At 44.7% G+C, this 23,271-nt stretch overlaps 1 protein-coding gene across 7 annotated transcripts in view; it reads right to left on the reverse strand.

Annotated features, from left to right (window-relative positions):
- The window catches only part of tbc1d1 (TBC1 (tre-2/USP6, BUB2, cdc16) domain family, member 1), a 64,403-nt gene that overhangs the window by 18,160 nt on the left and 22,972 nt on the right, over positions 1-23,271 (reverse strand). For 3 of the 7 annotated variants that reach the window (XM_077017220.1, XM_077017261.1, XM_077017270.1), the window contains 12 exons: positions 21,893-22,072; positions 19,994-20,083; positions 19,711-19,815; positions 18,479-18,611; positions 11,862-11,953; positions 9,130-9,246; positions 8,843-8,974; positions 7,405-7,476; positions 6,751-7,028; positions 6,293-6,433; positions 4,496-4,612; positions 4,070-4,206 (listed from right to left, as the gene is read on the reverse strand). In XM_077017220.1, the coding sequence (XP_076873335.1) occupies positions 4,070-4,206; positions 4,496-4,612; positions 6,293-6,433; positions 6,751-7,028; positions 7,405-7,476; positions 8,843-8,974; positions 9,130-9,246; positions 11,862-11,953; positions 18,479-18,611; positions 19,711-19,815; positions 19,994-20,083; positions 21,893-22,072 (1,594 nt within the window). The remainder of the gene's footprint in view (positions 1-4,069; positions 4,207-4,495; positions 4,613-6,292; positions 6,434-6,750; positions 7,029-7,404; positions 7,477-8,842; positions 8,975-9,129; positions 9,247-11,861; positions 11,954-18,478; positions 18,612-19,710; positions 19,816-19,993; positions 20,084-21,892; positions 22,073-23,271) is intronic. The other 4 variants (XM_077017228.1, XM_077017243.1, XM_077017236.1 and 1 more) reach the window with 4 other exon arrangements.

Here is a 23,271-nt window from a genome sequence, read left to right on the forward strand (position 1 = left end):
CCTCAGTGACCCGGGTTTAACCTCAGCAGCCCTCAGTGACCCGGGTTTAACCTCAGCAGCCCTCAGTGACCCGGGTTTAAACTCAGCAGCCCTCAGTGACCCGGGTTTAAACTCAGCAGCCCTCAGTGACCCGGGTTTAAACTCAGCAGCCCTCAGTGACCCGGGTTTAAACTCAGCAGCCCTCAGTGACCCGGGTTTAAACTCACCAGCCCTCAGTGACCCGGGTTTAAACTAAACTCACCAGCCCTCAATGACCCGGGTTTAAACTCACCAGCCCTCAGTGACCCGGGTTTAAACTCACCAGCCCTCAGTGACCCAGGTTTAAACTAAACTCACCAGCCCTCAGTAACCCGGGTTTAAACTAAATTAATCAGCCCTCAGTAACCCGGGTTTAAACTAAGGCATTACAAATTGCAAAAGGCCCGTCATCCGTTTTGAATGGCCGACACGCATGGGGAGGATCATCGTCCTGCACTGTCAAAGGTTTCGGTGAGATCCTCTGCATGATGTGGCACAGCTGGCTCAGTTTCTGGGGTTTCCTGGGGTCACCTTCATAGTCTTAGAGGTTTGTTTTGAAGGTCTTCAGAATGAGCTCCCAGTGGGGTCATAGGAGGCTTCTAACGACGTGGGCATGTGTTTGCCACCATGGTTCAGTAACCAGGGAAGAAAACGCCCTTTTGTTTTGTCATGATATTCACATAAACAGCTACAAAAGCAGCAATATGCTATCAGGATTGTACGGGTGTGACTGTAAAGTGAAACTAACTCTCTCTCTCTCCCACACTCTCTCTCCCTCTCTCTCTCTCACACCCACACCAGGGTGGTGTTTAGACAGTCAACTGAATGCTCACCAAACCATTAGCCAAGCGTGCAGAGAGAGAGAGAAAAAGGGGAGGAGTCAAAGGTCAAGAGGTCCTCCTAAGGCATCTCAAGGGGGCATAGCTACGAGCTCGTCCCGGCCGACGGAAGCATCTGCGCACGGTACCACAGGTCCGCTCCCCCGGCCCCATGCGCAGGCTGGTGACTGAACACACGTGCTCTCATAACTGCAACTTCTCTCTTTCTTTCATTCTCTCTGTTTGAGGTCTGTAAATAACACACTGAAGAGTGCTTGATAGCACGCCGTCCAGGGAAGGACCCGTCCCTGAGCAAACGCGTCTTAAACCCAGAAACCAGACAAAGGTTACAGCTAGGGCAATAGAAACACACACACACACACACACACACACACACACACACACACACACACACACACACACACACACACACACACACACACACACACACACACATATATATATAGTTATATTTAGGCCACTGGTAGAGCAGACACGCAGGCAGTGAACCATTTTCTGATCCTATGCAGAGAGAAAAGGAGCACTTCAATAACAAGGGGGGTGTGTGTGTGTGTGTGGAGCAGGTGATGGTGCTGTACATGTCACAGCGTGTCCAACGACACAGACAAACCCCTGACATGATAAACACACGCTTTGTTTTACTAAAGAGCACCGACATTTGGTTCATGTGAAGACTGTAGTTAATGCCAACAGCACAGTGGGTCAGGATCGCTCACAACACACACATGCACAATGTGGTGGACATGTTGCAGTTTTTATATCAGTACAGCCCCAGGCAATATTGTCACTAACACACACACACACACACACACACACACACACACTCACACACTCACACACACACACACAGGAAGGGTTCAGAAAACCACAAAGTGAAATGCTGCATGTTGTCACCTCGAACATGATGACACTGTAGAGCACACACCCTCTTACAACCACACACACACACACACACACACACACACTCTTACAACCACACCTGGCACGACAGCATGACTCCCCCCACACACACACACACACAAAACACCACATCACGTTATTTGTTCATTTTATATACGAGTTTGCTCCTTCATGGCACCGTGCCAGAGGTGGAAAGAGTACTGAAAAATTGTAATTGAGTAAAAGTATCATTACTTTGCCTAAAATCTACTCAGAGTAAAAGTAAAATTACCCATCTCAAAATTTGCTTGAGTAAAAGTACAAAATTACTTCATTTAAAATGTAATTTGAGTAAAAGTTACTTAGTTACTTTCAGTTATTTAATGCATGGATGAATCATGAACCAAATTCAGCACAAGTTGTTTTAATCGATTTCAAAGCGTATTTAAGTGCACATCCACACTTGCAAAAAGATCAGCTGGGCTCAGGAACATACTTCCTCACAGCACAAGGACAGTCACAACCTGTACCATAAAGTGCAAACTATTTTCAGTCCTATTGTCCAACGGACAACACTATGATAAGAATAAAGAAATTTAAATTACAAATTATTCAAAATGCACACAAAATTAACTGCCCACAAGATGCCACAAATCAAACTAAAATGCAACAGGATTCCACTACTCACAATAAAATGCCCACAGGATCCCACATCAAAAATTAAAAAATGCTCAAAGGATCCCACAATTTAAATGTAAGTGCTCACAGGATCCAACTATTCAAAATACAGTGCACACCGGATCCCACTATTCACAATAAAATGCCCACAGGTTGCCACATCTCAAAATAAAACAAAATGCGCACAGGATTCCACTATTTAAAACGCTCACAGGATCCAACTATTCAAAATACAGCTCCCACAGGATTCCACTTTTCACAATAAAATGTCCAGAGGATCCCACAGAACCTGATAGATAGAAGATTTAAAGATAGAACAATCTCATCCTTTTGGAAAAAAAAGTTCACCAGATTACGACCTGATTATGAGACAATGAAAAGGGCGCGCGCAAGGCAAAGCCATGCAATTGGCCTTCAGTTCTGGGACTCAGAAGTTTAAATTTCTGCCCGCATTTAGTTTTTCACCATCAATATTTTTTTACTCAGTAATGTGAGGGCGTTCAAATGTAGTGAAGTAAACCTATTTGGGTCAAAATGTACTCAAGTAAAAGTAAAAATGACATATTTCAAAAACTACTCAGAAAATTACAAATTACTCATAAAAAGTACTCAATTACAGTAATGTGAGTAAATGTAATTAGTTACTTTCCACCCCTGCACCGTGCACGCTCCTTCATGGCACACCTTTGTAAAGTAAACTGGCATTTCAGTACATGGAATTACCAACACCTACTCGAGAGTGTGTAGTGTGTGTGCAGTGTGTGGTCTGAAGATGACGACCTGTCCTATGGCACTCTACAGAGCTTATTTCTTCACGCTTGAGTTGCGTTTCAGAAAACACCTGCAGCAGGGCCAGTGAAGCAGTTTACACACACACCCTCCAACACAGCAAACACACACACACACACACACACACACACTACATCCTCACACACCCTCCAACACGGCACCCTCACACACTACACCAGGGCTATTCAACCGGTGGCCCGCAGGCCAGAACCGGCCCTTTAATGAATTTGTACCGGCCCGCGGCCCATCTCCCCATAAATAATAATAATAATTTGATAAACCACAGTAAAAATAAATAACATTTTATTTGCAACATTTTTTACGACACTGTGTCGAAATTTACGTTCGAATTTACATTTACGTTTGGTTTACGTTTATGAATTTATGTTCGCCACCCCCCCTCAACAATTTACACTGTAGTGTTTGCTTCAATTTTACATCGACTATGACAGTATTGGTAAAGGTCTGAAAATTGTCTGGCCCACAGGTCAGAGCTCTCTGCCAAATCTGGCCCGCAGAAAAATATAGTTGAATAGCCCTGCTCTACACCCTCACACTCTACACCCTCCAACACACCCTAATTTTCTTTCGAATCAATAAAGTATCTATTTATTCATTCACACACACACACACACACACACACACACACACACACACACACACACACACACACACACACACACCTCTCGCCTTTAACCTTTAACTGCTCTCTGCTCAGAGGGCTGATCCTTCTCATTTCTGAGGCATCCTGTTGCTACGTTGTCAGGCTTGCATGTATTCCAGACGGCGGGATTATTGGGATGGAGACCGTCAGCAGGGTGTGTCAGCGGGCGGGGGCGGGGTGTGTGTGTGTGTGTGTGTGTTACCTGCTGTATCAGAGCCCTTCTGTGGCGTGGCCACTCTGAGGAAGATCTGTTGTCTCCAGGAGTGTCTGCGACTGTGGAGGGGACTGTCCACCCCCACCACCCCCACCGCCCTGGGACTGGACAGAGCTGCTACATCACTACACACACACACACATATACACACACACACACACACACACACACACACACACACACACACACACACGTTATTTATACTTAATCACAGACACCTGCATCCTAATCCATATTCGACCTGCTTCAGATATGGAGCAGCGCCCTCTACTGGCTGCTTGCTTGTCCTACAAGCTGTGCTCCACTCTTCACACCTATGAAAATCCCATAATGCAATTCACTCCAGTTGTGTCAGAACGAGGCACAGGTAGAGAGAAAGATAGAAAGAAAGAAAGAGAGAGAAAGAAAGAGTACCTCTGTCTCAGTGAGAGGGAGGAGTCATCGAGCTCCTCTACAGGGGCCAGAAATTTGAGGAAGTTTGGAACAGAGGAGGAGTGAAGACGAGCCCTCAGACCATTCAGTCCTGAAGGACTAGAGAGGGGGGGAGGGAGAGGGGGGGAGAGGGGAAAACGTAAGGAGACAGAAGCGAAGATGTACTAAAGAGGACAAGAGCGCAGTGTGAATTGATCTCTACTTACAGACAACTAAACAAGCCTCAGAACCACACACCTCAGAACCACACACACACGCGCGCACACACACACACACACACACACCTGTCAACCACACACACACCTGTCAACCACACACGCCTCACACACACACCTGTCAACCACACACGCCTCACACACACACACGCCTCTCACAACCACATCTGGAGAAGTGGCCTGAAACCTCAGACACAAATGCAGCAAACACACAGCACACCACAAACACACACACGCTCTCTCACACACACACACACACACACACACACACGCTCTCTCACACACACGCGCGCGCGCACACACGCACACCAAGGTTATAATAGTTAACGAAAACGAACGAAAAAACGAAAACTAATATTGAAAAAAGATTTTCGTTAACTGAAATAAATAATAACGGTAATTAAAAGAAAAAAACGATAACTAACTATAACTATATTACATGTTTAGAAAACTAACTAAAACGTACTGAAATTATAGATAGGATACCCTTCATTTTTGTGTTTGTCAGTTTATTTATAAATCTTGTGAACTGATATGAGATCGATTTTTTTCACTAGAAGTTTTATATTAGCTGGCAGAAGCCCACGACACCTCTTGGTCCGTCACGTCTCTTGTTTAGAGCTCCTGTTCGCTATGCTAGCCTGCACAACAAAAGTTGGGATAAAACGGCGAGTCCTGTATGGGATTTTTTAAATATGACTACGAGAAAGACTACATGTCTTGTAGTGGAAACAGGTGATAAAATATATGGAGTAGTTCTCAAGAGCAAAAACCCCACGAATCTCAAAGTTCACACAAGAGGGCTAGCTGTCAGTACCTTGACAAGACTCTTAAGTAGCTCCGCCGAAAGAGAAGCACCATCCCGGCTAGGTAGCACTGGGAAGGAGAACCGTAATGGCCCGTTTTCACCAGTGATTAAATAGCTGCTGGTTAGTTAATGCAGAAAAACCGCAAGCGGGTGGATGCACTAGTTAATGTGTTGAGACTCGATGTCAACACGACTGTGTTACTCGATTGCCTTCAAAAAGTTTGGCTTTTCACGCGAACCAAAATAGGGTTACGCTCCTATGTTCGTGTCCGTCTTAGTCTGGCAATTTTCAGCAGCAATATTACACATTTTGCACTTAAGGCTTCTATCTTGTGGACTGTTAGTTGTTCAACAGTAATTGAATGCATTTTTTAAAATGGTATCTTTTGATGAGTTTTTATTACACAATATTTACTTTGGACTTTTTGAATCCTGCACCTGACAAATAACCCAAAGTATAAAAAAAACTAAAACTAATACTAGAACTAATGAAAACTAAACTAAAACTAAGCTTTAAAAAAATTATTAAAACTAATAAAAACTAGCAAACATGCTCTAAAAACTAATTAAAACTAACTGAATTAGAAAAAAAGTGAAACAATGAAATAAAAACTAAACTATAATGAAAAATCCAAAACTATTATAACCTTGACACACACGCGCGCACACGCTCTCACACACACACGCGCACACGCTCTCACACACACGCTCTCTCAGGCGCACACACGCTCTCTCAGGCGCACACACACACACTACCTCCATTTGTGAGGTCTGGTGAGCTGCTCAAGGACCAAAGGTCTTGGCTTGGTGGACGCCGGACACGGGGGAGAGAAAGAGGAGGAGGAGGAGAGAGAGGAGGAAGAGGGAGGGGCGGTGACATCATCAACACCAGACGGCCTGAGAGCCGTTGAGAAGAGTGAGGAACAATGAAAGAGGGAAGTGAGAAAGTGAGAGAGAGAGAGTGAGGGAGAAAGCAAGAGATAACAGATGCGGACTGAAAGCACAGGAAGTGTACTTAATCTAGAGGAAGTGATGTCATGAAAGCCAAACAGGAAGAGGCCGTGTAGGAGGCAGGAAGTTAAAGGGCGGAGCTGCAGCGTCTGCAGTGGTTTCTCAGAGGGCAGGAAGGGCCCTGCGCTCTCCCAACACCAACACCAACCACTGGCCTTGCCCACACACACAGGCCACGCCCCCCACAGGCCGTTCCCACTCACTTGCTCTGATGGGGAGAGTCCGTGCTGACGGAGTAGTGCCGTACGAGTTTGGGCTTAGTGGCGGCCGTCGGCAGCTGGACGGAGACGCTGTGGTTGGTCGGCGACAGCGAGGGGGAGTGGCCTATCGTGCTTGCCCTCCTCCTGAAGGCCTGGGGGGCGTCGCCCTCGGAACACCCATCCCCCGTCTCCAGGCGCTTCAGGTCCCCCGTTGAACTGTGGGAGCGCAGGTGCGTGGAGGGGAGGAGGGGCGGGGAAGGAGGCTCCACCACTATTACGTTCTGATAGGACACACAAGACACAGGCCCCGCCCATAAGACAAGAGAAAGGCTCCTCCCCACATACGCCACACACAGCGATTCACAGGACGTTGCACAGAGCCTGAGGAGCAGCAAGCGCTACACGGTGCTAATGTGAAGACGGGTGTGTGACCAGCAGATGGCGCTACATTCACATTTGTTTAAAACATCTTGCTGAAATACGGTCACAGCACTTTGGAGCTGCCCATTGGAGGATTAAAGCAGGTCAGGGGAGGTGTGGCCACACTCAGCGGACAGAGAGTGGGCTTTGTGGTGGGTGGGGCCTCCTGGATGTAGAGAGGTGGTGGGCGGGGCCTCCTGGGTGGAGTACAGGTGTAGAGAGGCGGAGGAGGCAGACCTGTGGGGTGCTGCTGAGAGACGTGAGAGAGGTGTCGCTGGACTCTCTTTGTATCCGGGACTTGCTGCTGCTCTGTGGGATGAACACAAACACACACACACACACACACACACACACACACACACACACACACACACACACACACACACACACACACACACACACACACAAAGCGAAAAATGTTACGTGTATTTATTGTATACTGTGTTTGTACCTTCCATGTCCTGTCCAGAGACTCTGTCAGTGATCTCTTTGCTCTAGTGTGTGTGTATGTGGTGTGTGTGTGTGTATGTGGATGTGATGTGTGTGTGTATGCATGTATGTATGTGTGTGCGTATGTGGTGTGCGTGTGTGTGTGGTGTGCGTGTGTGTGAGTGAGTGAGTGAGTGTGTGTGTGAGTGAGTGAGTGTGTGTGAGTGAGTGTGTGTGTATGTGGTGTGTGTGGTGTGTGTAGGGCTGCCACAAACGATTATTTTTATAGTCGACTAATCAACGATTAATTTTTATAATTAGTCGACTCATTGGATTGTACGTTAAATGAATATAAAACATAGTTTATCACACTAGAATGCAACTGCTATTATATAACCATTATAAGATTTCAACTAAAAATAAAAACAATTAAGATCATAGTTCATTAAACCTTTAATGAAATATGCAGCTTTTTGCAACAAACAATTATTAAAATAAGTATAAGGCACTGGCTTAAACAACGCAAAAATACATTAATAAAGAAATAATTTTTTTTAGGTTTTTCTTTCTTTCATTTGTCTCTGGCATCAAACGTAGCTACATATAAATCAAATTAGATAGGTATCTGAAACTAAGGAATTATTCACAAAAATAAAGTTTTGGTCTCACTGACGTTACAGAAAACACACGAATGCGTGCTAAGGCTAATGAAGCAAATTGCCATCACTAATGTTAACTTTTACAGCTACCACGATAAGTAAGTACTAAGTTAACGCTCAGTTTACGGTAACTTTAGAAGCTAACAAGCGATTTAGATGACAGAGATGACGGTCCCTCTTCATCATTGTCACAATCAGCCACAACATGCTTCAGGTGCTCGTACATCGCGGTTGTGCTGCCGTGGAAAGCAAGTTCTGCCTACGGAACTCAAGTGTGGGATCATTTTCCGTAGCCGGGTTCCGAAACGCGTGCAAACGTGTAGCCATTATACCAGTCTGTATAACGTCCTGGGATGTCGTCAACTGTCTACCCCGGTTTCCACTACTGCGCATGTGCGTCAAGGACAGAAAGGCAGACGCAGCAGTTTGGAGAGAGAAAAAAAAACAAAACAACGCACTGACTATTAAATTAGTCGTCGACTATTTTAATAGTCGACATAATTGTGACTAGTCGACTAATCATGGCAGCCCTAGGTGTGAGTGTGTGTGTGTGAGTGAGTGTGTGTGGATGTGGTGTGTGTGTGTACCCTCCATATTCCCTCCAGAGACTCTGTCAGTGATCTCTTTGCTCTGCTCTTCAGCTGTTCCAGACGCAGGCGGCTGCTACTCATGTTGCTCTCGGCACCTGCACACACATCCTCACATGCTGCTGGGGCTTCCTGACACACACACACACACACACACACACACACACACACACACACACACACACACACACACACACACGTGAGCACACACGTGAGCACACACGTGAGCACACGCCATACGTTTAAAACAAGACTAGAAATGCTCTGTGCACATTGTGAGGTCAGACCTGTGTTGTCTGGCCGTTGTGTGTGTGCGTGTGTGTCTTCTGCCTCTCCTCATACAGCCGCCGCAAACAAGACACGATCAGCTCATTCTCCTCCTGTTCAGACTTTGGCCTGGACTTCTACACACACACACACACACACACACACACACACACACACACACACACACACGGAGAGACAGGACTATTATCTCACAAAATCCAAGCAGGACAAAAATCATCAGAACCCTTGAAGAAAGACGAGCCGTTCTGCGTCAGTCTCCCGATCGATGAAACCACGAGCTGATCGGGCTGGTGAAGCAGACACCTGCACTACACAGAGCCGCCACCGGGTGGTGCCACTCACCAGTGCGTTTACCAGCCCTGAAACTCAATGAGTGCAGCTGCAGGCCCCTACAGTAGCAGCTCTGACTCAGCCAGTCTGAGGATCACACAGAGTCCACAGGGGAGCCCAGCTCAGTGGTGCTGGTGGAGTGTGCAGCCCCTGTGTGAGCCTCCACCCTGCTGGAGGGGCCTGTGGAGGGACGACAGGCCTGTGCCCTGCGCTACTACACCACAGTGCTGTTTCTAGTCCCTCCACAGACACATTCGCCAATGCTGCACGCTGAATGGCCAAACAAAACCAACTCAACACAACCTGATGAGTGATAACAGGAGATGGTTGAGGGTGTGTGTGTGTTTGTGTGTGTATGCGCGCACTAGGGGTGACATGATTCTATAAATCCACGATTTTGATTTTATTTCCGATTTTAGGATCACGATTCGACAACAAAACAAACAAATAATAATAACAAAAATGAGAGGTCACAGAGGGTACCTGCTATCTAGTGGCTTTTTTGGTAGCAGCAATGTGCACTATTAAAACAGCAATGTGCAACATAAAATAAATAATAATAAAAAAATACAGGAACAGTCATGTACAAAATAATAGAACAAAGAGAGCCTTAACAAACTAAACTCTATCCTACAAAATATCTTATTATAAACTAATTCTTTAATGTCTTCATACATGGAGGGCAACATTTTAGTTGTAAGATGCGACCCTATACTTTCGCGAGTGACCGTAGCGCACGAATCCGCACACCTCGCGTGAACCTGCGCGAATGGCGGAGGCGTTTATACTTTCCGCGTCACATTCTGTGCAGTGTTGTCCGAAACGATATGTGGTAGTATAAAGAAACACCCCTCAAAAACAGGGGAAGGTACATTTACCTGACGAATTTTAATGTTGCATTGTGTTCCAGGTTTGAAAAGTGCTGGAATTTAGGCTAAAGTACTTGAAAATGCTTGAAATTGTAACTACTTAGTTTTACAACAAATAGCTGTCTGACTGAACAGTTCTCTTGTAATTCCAGGACGAAACATGAGAGAACGTGAAGACATTAAGATTGGGCTTTTTAAAAATAAACAACCATTAAATAATGTGATGAAAAAGCGAATGTGAGTATATGTATTAGGGGTGGGCATAGATTAATTTTTAAAATCTAGATTAATCTCACTGAAATCTTGAAATTAATCTATATTAAAATGGCTCATATGCGTGCTACCCAAGTAATGACTAAAAGTCAGTTTTTGAGATAGGGTTTCTTAATACAGAGGGTGCATTAGACCAGGGGCTCATCTCCTGTTTCCAAAATGCATCAATGACTGCTTGAGGAAGCTGTTCTACTTTGATACTTGAAGAAAAAAAAACATGCTCAATAAAATGGAGGCTACTCGTGTTCAACGGTTTATTCAGTTAAACATGAATTTGTAAGCCTACATACTGTACATTAAATAACATGTTTATTCAGCTAAACATGATATTTGAAATGTAAGCCAACATTTAGTACATTTAACCTCACCGACGTAATTTTCAAAAGTCAGTTTTGGTCCTCTGTAGTTTTAACGGTTAAAAAGAAATATTTAAAATAGCGACGAATCTAGCGCTAGGACCATGCAGAAAACGACCGCTCCGAGCTCCGCGCGGTAACACTTTACGTTCCTAAACATGAATTTTCCATGAAGCAAACCTGGCGACTTCGTGGCTGCATCCATGTAAAAACGCGTACGATTTGTAATTCACAGGTTTAAAAACTCGTTCTCGCCCCTACTGTGCAATTTGGTTGGGAATACAGCAGAGCTAAACTATCAAGTTGAAAGTCATCATAGTTTGCTTACCCATTTTGACCCAGTTCCCAACCCAACTTTAAGAATAGATTAACGGCGATAATTTTTATATCGCCCGATAAGAGTATCAAATTAACGACCGCCGTTAACGGCCCACCACTAATATGTATATATATATTTAACTTAATTAGGTTTAACGTGCTGGGAAATATAGAAATGGACCTTGAAAGTGATGTACAAGTGCTTTAATTCCACCTTGTAAAACCAGCAAACATGACTTAGTTCATTGCGCTGAAGCGTGGAGAGCGCAAAGTTACAAAATTCGAGAGGTGCATGACCTCGCGAATCGACAGCACGCGAGGCCCTCAGGCACGGGCGGAGCCACCGCGATTACGTCATTTTCACGGTGCGGACCTTCACGCCGCTCGCAACGTGTCAAGTATACACTTAGCTTTACTTTGCGTAGTGTGGGTGCTTGCGTAGCTTAGAGGGAGGGATCGTTGATCCTCTTTTTGACTTCGAGGCTCGAGATTGTGACATAGTTTCGATCGATTTCGATTAAATATCGAAATCGTGACACCCCTAGTGTGCACACATATGTGTGTGTGTGTGTGTGTCATACCCACCAGTGTGGTCTCAAACACGGATGCCTGCTCCTGATTATCCAAACCAGCCACATGTCTCTGAAGCTCAAGTTTAGCTTTGGATGCGGGGAGACCTAAACACACACACAGAGACACAAACACACACACAGGTCAGGTTCCTAATAAGGGCCGTGTGGTTTATGTAACCCGAGATGAGCTTCATCTCACAATAGCTGCAGTTCAGTTATTTGTCAGCAGGAAGTGTAGCCAGTGTGTTTTCCCTGGGCTGCAGGTGAAGTGTAAACACACAGGCTGGTTCAGACGACATCCAGGCAGAAACCACTCACTCACAACTAGGGGTGCACGATATGGACTAGAATTGCGATGTGCGATAACATTGTTGGATATCCCGATAGCGATGTGAACCACGATAAATTAACAGCAGCACGTTAATTAGGGTTCACACACATAGTGTGGGAAACCTATTGTTATTGCTCGGATTTTTCTTTCTTATTATTATTATTATTATTTTTCTCCGCATAAAACGCATACTGCAGCCTAGACCGTAAGGCCCAGGGAGACCAAACTTGGCAGACTGGTGTAGACTGTTTGCGGGACCGTGCTAAAGTACAGAGACCCACATTGGCCTGATGGTGGCGCTATAGCGCAGCATTTTGCGTTTTGGTCCATATCTCCCACCCCGTAGGTCCTAGAAACAAAATTCCACTTCAGGTGCATTCCTTGGCTCCAGACAAACAAAAAAGCCTCAAGAACCATTAAGCTCCGCCTACTTAGATTTTTTGCTAATTTGCATAATATGCAAAACCTACTTTTTTATACTAGTCCCTGGTTTTTCATCGGATTTGTTCAATCTTGGTGTCAAAATATGCAGAAGAATCTCATTATCAATAAATTTGAACAAAATTGTTACATTTGCATACAGTGTCGTTGTGACATGTCAATCAATAGCTCTGAGGCGTGGCCAAATTCACTTCAGCAGCTATATCTCAGCAATGCTTTGACCTATCTTTATGAAAATTTATCAGTTGTTAGGGCACATGACTCAGAGGTCACAGGTCAAAGCTGGCCACGATTGTCCAATAGGGGGCGCTATAACATGGGGAAATTTGTTTCTCAGAAACTATTAGTCACATCAAGCCCAAACTTTACAGGCATCATCAGGGGCCCAAGTAGTATCAAGGCACACAATGATGACCTCATCACTCAAAAAACATGGCCACCATGAGCCAATTAATTTTTACTTGAATTAATTGGCCATTTGACAGACTTACCATTGGCCAATCAACATGAAACCTCATCACTGTGCATATCCCAGGACTATGTGTCATACTGTGCAGTGTTGAAACATTTGGCCACTAGGTGGCGCTATTTGTGAAAATCATGCATAACTCCTCCAAATTTTCACTTAGGAACATGCAACTTGTTTCTTTTTATACCATGCAGTAGACCTGACAACTTTGCAATTACAAGTCCTATTAAAAAATGCATACTTTTGTCACATTCATCAATTGTTTGAAAATAGCTCTTTAAGAACTAGTCCTAGGAATTTGATCCAATGATGGCAAAAATGGCATAGGCATAATCTGTAGACACTGTAGTTAACTAAATAAGGAAAAAATGTTGCATTTTTATTTGTCTGATTGATCAATTTTTCCATTATATCCTTCTGGCCATGCCATAAATGACCTTTATTGCTATAACTCATAAACCATGTAAGTGATCAACTCCCAATTTGAAAGGCTTTTATACACTGAGGTCCTTGTGAGGTAGGCCAAGTTTGGTTCAAATTGGCCTGTCGGAGGCGCTACAGTACCCAAAAACCTGAGAAATCATAAAAACTCACGCAGCAATCTTGTTATGCAGAATACAGACAAGTAATGGGGCTTGTATGATTCAGATCAATGAGATCTATAACATTGCAATTACATCTCATAACAAAAAGTGCACTGCCTGACCAGAAATGAACCTTTTAATTCACCAAAATGTCATTGCATTACTGAGATCAATGAGATATCAGTATCATAGTACTTGGGCTCCATCTAGTGGCCAAACACCGAAACTGACTGAAAACAATTGCTCACATGAAACACCACACAAACGCACACAAAGCTGATCTCAGCATGTGATTTAGTTCTGTGATCTGAATCATTTTGCCAATACACATTATTTTGATCCTTTTGGGCCTTTAGTGCCTCAGTTGAATTGAATGTTTTGTCACATTGATTTACTCATGCATTTTTTCCACTAAAACAGCTTCTATTCACTTTTGGGTCTAAATGACCTATTGGGCTTCTTTTTGCCTATTGAGGCCAAGAGGCCAATTTGTTGGTCTAATTATTAGGGTTCACACACATAGTGTGGGAAACCTATTGTTATTGCTCGGATTTTTCTTTCTTATTAGGGTTCACACACGTAGTGTGGGAAACCTATTGTAATTGTCGGGTTTTTTCTTTCTTATTATTAGGGTTCACACACATAGTGTGGGAAACCTATTGTAATTGCTAGAATTTTTCTTCTTTTTTCTTCTTATTATTATTTTTCTACTGATAAAACGCATACTGCAGCCTAGACCGTAAGGCCCAGAGACACCAAACATTGCAGATTGGTGGAGTCTCTTTGCGGGACCATGCTAAAGTACAGAGACCCACATTGGCCTGATGGTGGCGCTATAGCGCAGCATTTTGCGTTTTGGTCCATATCTCCCACGCCGTAGGTCCGAGAAACAAAATTCCACTTCAGGTGCATTCCTTGGCTCTAGACAAACAAAAAAGCCTCAAGAACCATTAAGCTCCGCCTACTTAGATTTTTTGCTAATTTGCATAATATGCAAAACCTACTTTTTTATACTAGTCCCTGGTTTTTCATCTGATCACCACAATCTTGGTGTCAAAACATTCACAAGAATCTCATTATCAAGGAATATCAACAAAACTGTGACATTGGTATACAGTCTGGTTGTCACATGTCAATCAATAGCTCTGAGGCGTGGCCAAATTTACTTCAGCAGCTATATCTCAGCAATGCTTTGACCAATCTTCATGGAAATTTATCAGTTGTTAGGGCACATGACTCAGAGGTCACAGGTCAAAGCTGGCCCAGATTGTCCAATAGGGGGCGCTATAACATGGGAAAAACTGTTTCTCAGAAACCATTAGTCACATCAAGCCAAGACTTTACAGGCATCATCAGGGGCCCAAGTGGTATCAAGGCACACAATGATGACATCATTACTCAAAAAACATGGCCGCCATGAGCTAATAAATTTTACTTTGAATTAATTGGCCATTTGACAAACTTACCATAGGTACATACACATGAAACTGACATGGTATGTTCATGTACACACCCTCTAAGACATACTCATGTTAGAAGGGAATTGCACCACTAGGTGGCGCTATACTAGAAAATCCAGAATTTCTCCTACATATTTTCACTTATCAAGAAATGCTTGCACTCATATGATTGTATGCAGAATTCCTAGCAACTTTCTAATTACATGTGTTTTGCAAAAATGTACCACTTTTTCACTATTATCAAATATATATAACTTGTCATTTTCATACTAGTCCTAGCATTTTAACTCCATTACCTTTAAATCACACCTTGTAATACTCAGCAGACTCTGAAATGCTAAGATTAGCAAGAAAATCCTAAGGTTTTCACAAATTAATATTTTTCATATGCATCACAATGCTACCATCGTAACACATCAAATTCACAGTTCAATAACTATGCCATAGTATGTCTGATTGTTATGAAAATTGACAGCCACATTCAAATGACCATTGTGGTGCTGTGTGCCAAGTTTGAGCCAAATCCGTCCACAAACAGCTCTACAGTGAATATTTTCATTTTCCATACTGACCAGTGCAGGGAGGCATAGACAGCTGCTAAGACACGCACGTTCTCACACACGCTGCCCCCCTCCTCCACTCCCCCATGCTTCTAACACTTTACAACCCTTGGGCTCTCCCTCTCCCTCTCTCTCCTTCACATGCACTCACAAAAACAAAGGCCTCTCTGGCCTATAGGTTTCACATACACACTAATTCTAGCCATTACTACCAATTACCCAGTGACTAATATACAGATATTTAGCCTCTTTTTTCCACACACCCTCACATAGGACTTCCTATATGCTTCATATATACATTTCTCTAGCCATTTCCAACACACTAACTGATATTTAGCTTCATTTTTCCATCCACACTCTCAACACATGCCCTCTATACATCCTGAAATGACATAAGAGAGGACAGACACATGTAATTCACATTTCACACACAACCTCTAAATAACTGCATGCTTTACTTATCATCAAAGTCTTGTTAGATACACATTCCTAGTGGCCTCCCTACTATGGGCACAACAGTGAGAACATGTCAGAGTAGGGATGAGAACATCATGAACAGGCAAAGATAAGAATATTTGTGTTATTTTATTGTATAGTAAGCCATTACTCTTTGGTTTGTTTGAGATTCACATGTGACAGATTTTGTCAGCTAAATGAAAAGGGTTAAAGAGTGGGGTTTACATGTGGGACATTAACAAGAGCTCTCCTGCTGCTATGTTCACAACTTCTGACAAATTCAGCCAAAGGTATATTTATTTGACTAGGCCCCTGGGTCAGTGTGTCAGTGCTTTTAACCTAATCTCAGCATTTGATTTAGTTGTATGGTCTGAATCATTTTGTTTAATATCTTCCACACTGTATGGCCTAGAAACAAAATTCTACTTCAGCTGTATTCCTTTGCTCAAGCCAACCAAAAAAAGCCTCAAGAAGCCCTTACTGCATACATGAAAAAACACACAAACACACACATGCAAAGCTAATCACAGCATTTGATTAACTTCTATGATCTGAATCATTTTGCCATGACATTTTGTTTTGATCTTTTGGGCCTTTATTGCCCCAGTTGAATATTTTTTTGCAAATTACTTTATCTGTCCATTTTTTGGACTGAAGTAGCTTCATATCACTTGTTGGTCTAAAAGACCCTTTGGGCTTTTGTGCCTTTTTTTGTGTGAACCCGCCAATCGCCGCTTGCGGCTATATTTTGTTTTGATTTTTACTGTGTAATGAATCCAGAATAATTCCAAATATTTTGCAGGTTTATTCAACAATAGATTCAATCTAGGTTTATACTTTCACGAGTGAGCGACTCCGCACACCTCGTTAACCTCCGCGAACGGCGGAAGCGTTTAATCTTGCCGTGTCACATTCTTTGCAGTGTTGTCTGAAACAATATGTAGGCCTAGTAGTATAAAAAACACCCCTCAAATACAGGGGAATGAACTTTTACCTGACCAATTTTAATGTTGCTTTGTGTTTCAGGTTTGAAAAGTGCTGGAATTTAGGCTAAAGTACTTGAAAATGCTTGAAATTGTAACTACTTCGTTTAACAACAAATATCTGTCTGACTGAACAATTCTCTTGTATTACGTTAACAAATACGAGCCTCTTGTAATTCCAGGACGAAACATGAGAGAACGTGAAGACGTTAAGATTGGGCGTTTTGAAAATAAATATCCATTAAATAATGTGATACAAAAAGCGAATTATTTCGAATCATTTATTAGTATATGTATAAATATTTAATTCAATTAAGTTTAACGTGCTGGGAATTATTGAAATGGACCTTGAAAGTGATGTACAAGTGTTTGAATTCCACCTTGTATACGTGTATGAACCCTGCAAACATGACTGTTCTCATTGCGCTGAGACGCGGCGCGCGCGAACTTACAAACTTCGAGAGGTGCACGACCTCGTGAATCGACAGCGTGCGAGGCCATTGCACACGGGCGAAGCCATCGCGATTACGTTATTTTCGCCTCCCGGACCCTCGCGCCGCATCAAGTGTAAACCAGGCTTAAACCAAATCTCGTGTCTGATGAGCGTGTTCACCTCACTCCAGGGTTGCCAGGTCCTACAAAAATTTTCCGCACAAAATCTGCGAGTGTAAGTTGCCGGCCGGGGGGGGTGGGGGGGTGGCGAGTGTGAAATGGAGACAAATTATGTATTATATCGCGATCGATTCTTAGTGTTGACTTGTAACTTCCGCAGTAGCCCAACTCAAAAGTAGCCCAAAAAACCGCACCCCGCGGCCCCAGAATTTTTACCCGCGGCTGGATTTTCAAACAAGCCCAATTTGGCGTGAAAACCGCGAACCTGGCAACTCTGCCTCACTCTGCCTCTTGCCTACTTACGTCACGTGATCATAGTCTGCAGCGCGAATAGCTCCCTCTATTGCTGGAAGAGGATAATGCAATTTGAGTTTGCTGTTATTCAAGGAGTTATCGTGGCTCTTTCGATGTGTTTATCGTGAAACTTCACATCGCGATAACGATAAAAATACGATTAATCGTGCAGCCCTACTCACAACCACGCAACACACACACACCACTACATACAAGACTTTACCATAAACAAGCATACAAAAGGAGAATGTTGTGTGTGTGTGTGTGTTTTGACGAGCTGGTCTTCACCCTTGGGAGCCTGTGTGTGTCCGTGTGTGTGTTGAGCTGGTCCTCACCCTCAATATGATAACACAGGTCAGTTTGTGTGTTAAAAGTTGGATTTCACCCACGATACAATCACATAGCTTGAAGTGTGTGTGTGTGTGTGTGTGTGTCTTCACCCTCGATACGATCACACAGCCTGTGGAGCTCCTGCATTGGGCAGCTGTCACACTGCAGACTCTGGGTCCTACTGCTCTTCTGCAGGGCGGCCACGGAGAACGCCTGCTTTAAAGTCAGCATGATCTCATCCACCTGCGCACAGCATTGTGGGAGGCAAGAGGGGGATGAAAATCACTTCATTCACCATGACGACCATGGGCGTGAGAAACATGCACCTCCCACAGCCGTCAATCACGCCAATGCTGTTATAATCCCGCGTTCATGTCCCCCCTGTGTCCATCAGTCCCCACACGTCCACGCGCGCGTGTCCATCAGTCCCCCACGTGTCCATCAGTCCCCCACACGTCCATCAGTCCCCACACGTCCGCGCGCGCGCGCGTCCATCAGTCCCCCACACGTCCGCGCGCGCGCGCGCGTCCATCAGTCCCCCACACGTCCACACCCGTGTGTCCATCAGTCCCCCACACGTCCACGCGCGCGTGTCCATCAGTCCCCACATGTCCATCAGTCCCCACACGTCCACGCGTGCGTGTCCATCAGTCCCCACACGTCCACGCGCGCGTGTCCATCAGTCCCCACATGTCCACGCCCGTGCGTCCATCAGTCCCCCACACGTCCACGCCCGTGCGTCCATCAGTCCCCCACACGTCCACGCCCGCGCGTCCATCAGTCCCCCACACGTCCACGCCCCGCGCGTCCATCAGTCCCCCACACGTCCACGCCCGCGCGTCCATCAGTCCCCCACACGTCCACGCCCGCGCGTCCATCAGTCCCCCACACGTCCACGCCCGCGCGTCCATCAGTCCCCCACACGTCCACACCCGCGCGTCCATCAGTCCCCCACACGTCCACACCCGCGCGTCCATCAGTCCCCCACACGTCCACACCCGCGTGTCCATCAGTCCCCCACACGTCCACACCCGCGTGTCCATCAGTCCCCCACACGTCCACACCCGCGCGTCCATCAGTCCCCCACACGTCCACACCCGCGCGTCCATCAGTCCCCCACACGTCCACACCCGCGCGTCCATCAGTCCCCCACACGTCCACACCCGCGCGTCCATCAGTCCCCCACACGTCCACACCCGCGCGTCCATCAGTCCCCCACACGTCCACACCCGCGCGTCCATCAGTCCCCCACACGTCCACACCCGTGTGTCCATCAGTCCCCCACACGTCCACACCCGTGTGTCCATCAGTCCCCCACACGTTCACGCCCGCATGTCCTCACCAGGGCCTCGTTGGTGCACTGGAACACGTAGCACACAAACTGGCAACTCCCACTGTCAACAAACTCCCTACAGATAAAGCCAAAGTGATCCACGTGCCTTATACCCTAGAGAGAGAGAGAATGAGAGAGAGAGAAAGAATGAGAGGGGGAGAAGGAGAGAGAAAGAGAGAGGGAGGGCAAGAGAGGGAGAGTATGTCAGTGTGTACAGGTATATGTATATATGGTTAATAGGAGGTAGGTGTGTGTGTATATGTGTGTGTGTATATATATGTGTGTGTAAAACCTGCGAGCAGAATGAAATCTCCCTGAAGCTCTTCTCTATGGCGACCTTCTTACTGTCTGGGCTTACAAGAAAGATCTGGGAATGGCCAATCTACAACGAGAGAGAGAGAGAGAGAGAGAGAGAGAGAGAGAGAGAGAGAGAGAGAGAGAGAGAGAGAGAGAGAGAGAGAGAGAGAGAGAGAGAGAGAGAGATAGGGAGAGAGAGAGAGAGAGAGAGAGAGATAGGGAGAGAGAGAGAGAGAGATAGGGAGAGAGAGAGAGAGAGATAGGGAGAGAGAGAGAGAGAGAGAGAGAGATAGGGAGAGAGAGAGAGAGAGAGAGAGAGAATTAGCTGTTCTGGTTGTTCTCACTTGTTTTGACTCTGATGTCATCCACTTGGTATCAGTAATTCAGACAAGAGTGTGCATCTGTGTGTGTGTGTATTTTTATTGAGTTACATTGTTCAAGCCTGAATTAAATCATGTGTTTGCCACTGTTGTAATGTCACCCTCTAATACTGAAATGCAGTCTGTAATTATAAACTCTCTCCCCTTCTCCCTCTCTCCCTCCCTCCCTCTCTCGCCTAACTCTACAACTATACACACAGCATGAAACCGAGCAAACAGCCACACATTACTACGACAGTCCAGTTATTAGCAGTTGGCACGCTAGTACAGCCTGTGCAGTGTGTGTACACAACAACAGCGTCATGGCAACACCTACTGGAGCCACTCGACGACGCAGGGTGAAATTTAGGCAAGAGTCTCCCAGACAGAACTCCCCTCCCCCCTGAAGACAGCACTGATCTCTGAGACAAGAAGCTCATCCCTGCCGTGAGAACACTTCCTATGCAGTTGTCAACTTCCTGTGTGTCACACACACAGGAAACACTGCTGAAAAAGGATTGTGACTGGACTCGGATGATTTGTAGGGAGTCCCACACACACACACACACACACACACACACACACACACACACACACACACACACACACACACACAGTTACACACAGTTACACACACACACACACACACACACACACACTGTTACACACACACATACAAGCTGTTACTTCCCTTCTCAAACTTCCCTCCCAGCAGCACGGCTATGTTACCTAGACACACTGTGTGTGTGTGTGTGTGTGTGTGTACCTGTAGCTTGCCTTTGACTGACAAGTTGTGTGAGGGGCGTGGCTGCGTGAATAGCTGCCTACCTACACAGGAGACACACTCCTGTTGAACACACTTGTCTAAAGTAAAGCTGACCTGCCATCACCACCCCTGCCCAATGCCAAGACATCTAAGTCCTACTGGACCAGAGTAAGAGGCTACGCTGCTCTCCTCCTCCTCAGAGATCCGTCCCGCCCGACGGGAAGGCCGGTTCTGCTGGACAGTACGCAGTTTTGGAAGCTGTAATGTGTGGTCATACGTCAGTGCAGTGAGCTCTGATCCAACTCCCTCCAAACCCAGACTGTCTAACCCAGTGGTTAAGAACCTACGGCTCACCGAAGAAATTCAGACGTATTATACTCAACAATTGCTGGTCTTACTTAAAAAAAATCACACTTTTAGTTGTACTCAGTGTTAAAAAATGTTGTATGGCTCTCACGGAAATCCATTTTAAAACATGTGGCTTCACGGCTCTCTCAGACCAAAAGGTTCCCGGGTCAGACCCGTGGGAATAATGAGGATTTACATGCAGGTCTCACACACCCGAGCTGTGCTTGAATTTGCTGGAAAATGTCCGTCATGGTACGCTGGGCTCTAAAGACCTGTGTGACATCACAACTAAAACACTCAAGTCATATGGCATTAGGAACAGTGTTCTGGTTGTCCTCAAAGAGCTGGTGCTGTAGATCGGGTGTGTGTGTGTGTGTGTGTGTGTGTGTGTGTGTGTGTGTGTGTGTGTGTGTGTCCTCACCATAAACAGCATGGTCCTGTTCTCCTGCAGGCTGGTGGGCTGGACTCCGGCCCTGCGCTGGAGCTCGGGGGACAGGCCGTTCTCGTCCAGCGCCTGCAGCGTGGGGAAGCTGGGGTCCCTCCGGAAGAACAGCGGCTTCTGCCCCCCACCTGCCCCTCGCTCGCTGCCCCCGCTGCTCACCTGGGGCAACAGAGAGTCTGATGATGAACCCCTTATCTGCTGGGTTTCATATTTCAACACATGGTACAGTTTTAGTGATAGGCCGATCCAGTGTTTTTCAGTTCTGATCTGATACCGATATATAACTGCCAATACAGATACCGATATAAATACCGATATAAGGGCTCTTTAGTTCAGGGGTTCTCAACTGGTCTCATCCCGGGACCCACATTTTCTCATTGTCATTAAGTCGCGACCCAGTTTTATACAGTATAAATGTTAAATTAAAAGTGTAAACAATTGATGGCTACCATGGCAACAAGATTGATTCGCATGCTGGGCTCCAGACAAAAAAATTACTCAAGGAGCCAGTAGGCCCTAAAAGGAAAAAAATCAGACACCAATAACTTTTTCTAGGCTCCATAATAATATACAAACTAATAAGCATTGCAACACACATCAGATCAGCTGTTATTTAGGATCTCTGCCATCCAACATGACCGATGTCTTTCTCTTCATTGTAACTATGGTTAAGTTGGCTTCATGTTCTCATATTCGAATTTAGACATGTTATTTTAAATGTACTACTGTCACCATCTACAAATTACCTCAACATGGACGAAAGTGGCGGTCATTATTTTTAAATGATCCTTCATAAAATAAAAACAAGTTGTATACATATTAAGTGTACATTGTCAAATATTTCAATAGCTTTTATAATGTCAATCATAAGAGCATAAAACAAGTACATTATAGTACATTAAGTGCATCCTAATCAACAACTTTGTTTTGTGGACTTATGATGGACCGTTTAAAAGTTATTGAAATATTTGACAAAAACTGACCACCACATATTGGAATCTCTAAATCCTCAATTCAATTTTATGGTCACAATTTGATTCGATTTTCTTTTTTTTTTTTTTTTACAGCAGAGAGGCCTATGCCAGTTTTAGATTAGTCTAAATTTACAATATTTTATTTCAAAAATTGGGTTTGATATAAGTGATACAAGTGATCTGTAATAACCACATTAAGGTACCTGCTATTTAGTGGCTTTTTTTGGTAGCAGCAATGTGCACTATTAAAACAGCAATATGCAACATAAAATAAATAATTAAAAAAAATACAGGAACAGTCATGTACAAAATAATAGAACAAATAGAGCCTTAACAAACTAAACTCTATCCTACAAAATATCTTAAAAAACTATTTCTTTAGTG

The sequence above is a fragment of the Brachyhypopomus gauderio genome, chromosome 1 (genome assembly GCF_052324685.1).
Source record: "Brachyhypopomus gauderio isolate BG-103 chromosome 1, BGAUD_0.2, whole genome shotgun sequence".
NCBI lineage: Eukaryota > Metazoa > Chordata > Actinopteri > Gymnotiformes > Hypopomidae > Brachyhypopomus > Brachyhypopomus gauderio.